This window comes from Teleopsis dalmanni, chromosome 1 (genome assembly GCF_002237135.1).
Source record: "Teleopsis dalmanni isolate 2A chromosome 1, ASM223713v2, whole genome shotgun sequence".
Lineage (NCBI taxonomy): Eukaryota > Metazoa > Arthropoda > Insecta > Diptera > Diopsidae > Teleopsis > Teleopsis dalmanni.
Genome location: NC_051846.1, coordinates 229,851,222 through 229,856,772, shown reverse-complemented (window position 1 = coordinate 229,856,772; position 5,551 = coordinate 229,851,222). Strand labels below are relative to the sequence as shown.

General features: G+C 34.2%; 2 protein-coding genes across 2 annotated transcripts in view; one reads left to right on the top strand and one right to left on the bottom strand.

Moving 5' to 3' along the window:
* LOC119667629 (anaphase-promoting complex subunit 5-like) overlaps positions 1-2,078 on the bottom strand; it is a 10,244-nt gene extending 8,166 nt beyond the window's left edge. The window contains exons 1-4 of the mRNA XM_038076933.1: positions 1,892-2,078; positions 1,441-1,828; positions 954-1,375; positions 20-875 (exon numbers count right to left, since the gene is read on the bottom strand). Coding sequence (XP_037932861.1) covers positions 20-875; positions 954-1,375; positions 1,441-1,828; positions 1,892-2,014 — 1,789 coding nt within the window. The 5' untranslated portion in view covers positions 2,015-2,078. The remainder of the gene's footprint in view (positions 1-19; positions 876-953; positions 1,376-1,440; positions 1,829-1,891) is intronic.
* A 1,044-nt stretch (positions 2,079-3,122) lies between these two features.
* Positions 3,123-4,610, top strand: LOC119667955 (putative nuclease HARBI1). Its single transcript, XM_038077306.1, has 3 exons — positions 3,123-3,207; positions 3,277-3,511; positions 3,570-4,610. Exons 1-3 carry the CDS (start codon positions 3,184-3,186, stop codon positions 4,520-4,522), a joined length of 1,212 nt encoding a protein of 403 aa, XP_037933234.1. The 5' UTR covers positions 3,123-3,183; the 3' UTR covers positions 4,523-4,610.
* Positions 4,611-5,551: the final 941 nt, after the last annotated feature.

Here is a 5,551-nt window from a genome sequence, read left to right as displayed (position 1 = left end):
ATAGTTTGTGATGACATGCAATCCACTGAGATGGCCTTCAGGACCAGCACACGTATGTTTGTTAAAATGTCCAAATTACTCGTTTCCAGCAGTTTGTGCAGTAGGCGACGTGCCACATTAAAATAACGTTTTGCCACCAATACAGTGGCGCGCTGCAGATTGCCGTCATTTTTGTCCAGCAAATAAAGTTGACAGCAAGCTTTTAATGCTTCCTGCCAACGACAACGATAGATGCATTGCTGTATTTTTATATGGCATTCACTAATCATCCATTGAGCTGCGTGCGGATAGCGTGGAAAACGTTTGCGCGCATTATGCAACACCACAGCACTTAAGTGGTGTTCTCCTTGTATGTTCAACCAAAGTGCCAGGCTTGATAGAACCTTACAGACACTCTCCGAATTGCTCACATCACCAAATACCCAGGTTTTCTTTAAGTTGAGCAGCAACTGCGCATACATAGCAGACATTTCGTAGCGTCCATATAGACACCAAAGTGCTGAACGCAGTGCTAACGAATCGGAAACATGTTCCAAAATGTAATTTTTACTATTAAGTTCATCACTCTTCAAGAGTAGTTCGAAGAGATCCAGAGGCATGTAACCGCACTGTGCTCCAAATTTAACTACGAATTGTATGGCCAAGGAAAGAGATTGCATTAAGCCGGGATCTTGTATGTCAGGTAAACTCTTCTCGAAGGGATACATTCGATGGCTGTTTAGTAGGCAATACCAAGCATTTGCAAGATCTAAACAACGTTTATCACCACATTCCTGTGCTAACATAATACATTCACGTAGTGCACTTAAAGCTTCGCGTTTATGATCGAAGCTGGCGTGTAGGACGGCGAGATTAATGCTGAAGTACTGAAAACCCTAGAGTGCAAAAAAAATATAATATTTAATATAGAATCCAATTAAATTTAAAAAATTGTGTGTGTCCACTACGCATACCTTCTGCTCATATTGATTCGTCATTTGTAAGGGACTGCGATCGAAGGAACGATGTAGTGCATCCATAGCACCAAAGAAATCACGCAATCTCAACTGATTCATGTAGCCCAAAAAGTATGCTTTGGAGTTCAATGGATTATCTTGCACGATTTCACCCAGTTTGGTTTGCAGTTCTATGGGTGGCAAAGCGCGTAGCTCATTACTTTCCAATAGATTACACTGTTGAGTAACAAAGAGATCAGCCTGTTTGGGTGACCACTTGCTATGTGGATTGCGATCTTGATGTACAGTGTCAGTGTCTAAGGCGCACTCATCGATAGTAGCTTCAGCATTTGTAGTTTTATTATTAGAATTAGTTGTACTCTCCGCAATATTCATTTGCCCAGCAGCTTTACGTGGACCAATAGCTAAACTCCGTATTCCTAAAAATAAATTAATTACAATAATTATAAGCTTAGTATAAAACATAATTGAAAGTTAAGAAAACCTTTTTCATAATAGATGCAAATATTTTTGTAGAGTGCCATCATCTCTGGGAATGACATACGCTCCATAACAACACCTACTCTGCGTATGTACAAGCCAACTATGCTGAATTGACAGACGCCAACTTCCTCTGCAAGCATTTTCTCTATATTCTGCAGCTCAGCAAAATCAAAGAGCACTTCTATGCCGTTCGAGAATAATTCAGCCATGCTCTTCTCGAAGCAGTCCAGATGCACGACATCGATTTTGTAACGTGGTGAGGTGAGTAAATTGTGTAGGTCGTTGTATGTCATGTCAGGATATTGTATGAGCTTCAAGAGTAGCATACAAAAATTGCGTCTCGATTGTGGCAGGAATTGATAACCCGAATCGTTGGCAGTACGCTTGGACTAAGCAATAGATTAAGATTATTTTGATTGAGATTATACTTAAATGTATTGCATAATACTTACTTTGATATAATTCTGCACCAACATAACGACGGCCACTTTGTGTGGTGTTGGAGTTTCAATTCTTGGTGGTGGCACAGATGGTCCACGCGGATCCAAAGCATCCAGCTCTTCAAAGTGGCTCATTTTGTAATTCCAAATTAATATTCTTTAGATTCTGTTACTTTTATTTATTAGTTTTTAGTTACATTTGTTATTTTATATTGTAAACAAATCAAACCGGCCTTCGCCAAAACAAAATTTTCAAAATAAAGCAACCAAATGAAGTTCGAACGCATAGGGCGTACCAATAATTTTTTACCACATCACGTACATATTCCAAAGTGGTGCGGTACGATATAATATTTTACGATATGCGGTACTTACGGTATATAGGAATATCGCTTTTATAATGAAAATATTTGCAATTTTCTACTAAATAATAGCAGAATTATATATATATGTCTATAGTTAGTTTAATTAAAAATGTATATATATGCATATATTGGAAAAATAATCAAATCGAAATGAGACTTTATAATATAATTAATAACGCTTTATTGGTAATAACATATCATATATGTTTTATTTTTTTTTATCAATTATGTATTAGATTTTTTAGTAACATTTTAGTCTGATTTCCCGTGATGTCTTCTACGAAACATATGAACAAAAGTTTAAGGTAGCATATATGTATTTTTATATTTGAATCAATTAAGTTCTGTTTTATTAGGTGATAATATAAATTTTATTTGATTAAGGTCACTAATGAAATTAATTAACCATAGAGCTTTCGTGCCGTTTAACTTAGTTATAAATAAATTAAGAGAAATTTCACCAAAAATGTCGAATACAATATTGCAAAAAATATGTTTCTTAAATAAATATTAGAAATAATTTCAAGACCACTAGTGATGGGTATTTGGCAATACTCAAAACAGCAGTATGGTCAGCCAAAGTTACAATACAAATAATATAAAAAAATGTTTGCTGTTCACTCACTATTTATCGAAATCTCTCTAACAAAATAAAATAGTTTCTATTAAGTAAAATAGTCACTACTGTCATAACTGACCTCTCTAACAAAATACAATCGTTTGATACAGCTCTTTCACATGCTTAAATCAAATATTAACATTAATAGTTTTAGCTGTAGTGGAAACATGTCAGTACTCACTTATCGTAAGTGAAAGCAGGGTATGAATACCGTTTGAAATAATTTGGTAGCACTGTCGCATGCTGTCAGAGTCTCAAATTTTGTTTGTCCCACTACTTCCCGGCAGGTTTATTTTGTTTGTCGTATAAGTGAAGTAAAAATGAATAATTCTCTGAACGTTGTGGTAAAATCATTTAACTTTACACCAATACACTAAAAGAAAATAATGGTATTCAAATAATGTACTCCACAGGCTTTATCCATGTTAACAGACAGAAGCAGCGATTTGCGACGGTTGCAAGATGAAAAAGAGATCAACGAAATATTGGATGTTATTTTTGCCAGCTCCAGTTCGAGTTCTTCAGAGGAATCCGATTTTGAACAAGATATCGAAAAAAACAGCTTTGAAATCACAATTGCGGATATGAGCGATGAGGAGTTTAAACGCCAATTTAAAATTGAACGAAAAACGGCGGAAAAAATCATATGTAATTACGTGCGCACATAAACAAATTCAATATATAATAATAATAATATATTTTTCAGCGAGATTTTCACAATCTAAGTTTTTGCCCAATCAGATAAATGGTGGAAGAAATCGCATCGGTGATAGAAAGTCAGTTTTTATGTATGTCTGGTATGTTATTAGCACGGTGAGTTATAGGGAATTATCAGGCTTGTTTGGTGTGTCTGCCTCGGTCGCATGGTGTACCGTTCGTTCTGTTACAGAATTCCTAATTTCAATAAGTCACGAATTTGTGAATTGGCCTCGAGGAAAGGCTGCAATTGAGTCTATGGAAAAGTTTCAAAATATACAAAACATACCAGGCGTGATTGGTGCAATAGATGTTATCTACATTCCTATCAGAGCTCCAAAGTTGCATAAAGGAGATTATTTAAATCATAAAAATAAATATAGTATCGCATTGCAAGCTGTTGTAGATGCCGATAAAAAGTTTATCGATATTACTTGCGGAGAGCCGGGATGTTTACGTGGCCAGGGTGTTTTAGAAAAATCTAACTTAGATAAACGTGCAAAGGAGCATTATGATGAATTATTTCCTAATTCATCTTTTGTTATAGGAGATTCTGCTTATTCGAGTACAAATTGGCTTGTGCCACCATTCAAGAACAACGAGCTTTTAAGTGTGTCTCACAAAAAATTCAATGAAAAACATTCACAGACACGCATTGTAGTGGAGAATGCATTCGAGTTGCTTAAAACTCGCTTCCAAAGACTATCCAAATTCACGGAACAAACTAATTTGCCTGTAATAACCAACATAGTGGCTAGCACTTGTGTTTTGCATAATATTTGCTTATCTATGAATGATTTTTGGGAACCCACTGAGGTGAATTGCTCCAAAGAAAATGATGAAAGTGATGAAGACTGTGAGGAAGAACAGGAAGAGTTCGAAGAACAGGAAAATGAATTGAAGAATTCAATCAATCGGAGAGATCAACTTTTTAAATATTTAAAGAAAGAAAAAATTATTTAATTTATTTTTAACAAAAAAGATATTCATAATAATTTCTGTTTATATAAATAATTATTTAATAACATGTAGCCTTAGTCTTAAGATGTAAGCTCGATTAGTTGTGTAAACATTTTATAAGTTAAATTACATTTTGTAATTATAATTACAATTTTATACATTTTGTTATAGAATTAATTATTTTGCAATGTCAATAAAGAATATATTTTAGTAGAAATATGTTAACAGGAAGACAAGCAATAATCATTTTAATATTAAAAAGTTAGAGTGACTGAAGTAAAGTCAAGTAAATAATCTTTTTACCATGAAACATATAAAACATAATATAGCGATTCTATGTGGACAGATCGGCATTAGTCAAGGGTCCTCCTTTCGTTATGAAATATATCCTGGAACATACTTATGCTCAGTTCTTAGTAAAAGGATAGTAAGCATATAAAATAAAGGACGTAAAAATAGAAAAAAGTACAGAAAGTTTATTATATCATATGTTATCTGATAAATCTCTGTTTAAAAAAAACTAAAATACATAATACTTATTGGCCACTAACACAGCATTAGCTCAACACTTGCTAGACTTTGGCAAGATCAATTTATATACTTACTTTTTTATTTATGTACACAATTCGTAAATAATACGTATTTGGATTCAAATATTGAAATCTGGATAAAGTTTAGCCAGTACAGACGCTTAGATTGACAGTAAGAGGATGGTAAAAGGCTGACCCTCCTTATCTTATATTAAATTCTTGCACGGAAAATAAAATGAATTAAAGTATGTATTTGAATTACATAGTTAATCTATTCTAAATGTAGAACCTCTGACTTAATACACAGAAACGAATCAGAGGATTCTGGATTAATATCTGTCTTTACAGGGTACTGAACCATAGGACAGTATGGAGCTAGACTTGACCTATTTCCCGGTTTAGTTAGAACTAGGCTTTCTGGGAGCCCCTTCTTCAACACACTCGGCGATATTTCTAGCATTAGCATTGGTCAGATATCTTTATTAACGCCTCTGGCTGGTTC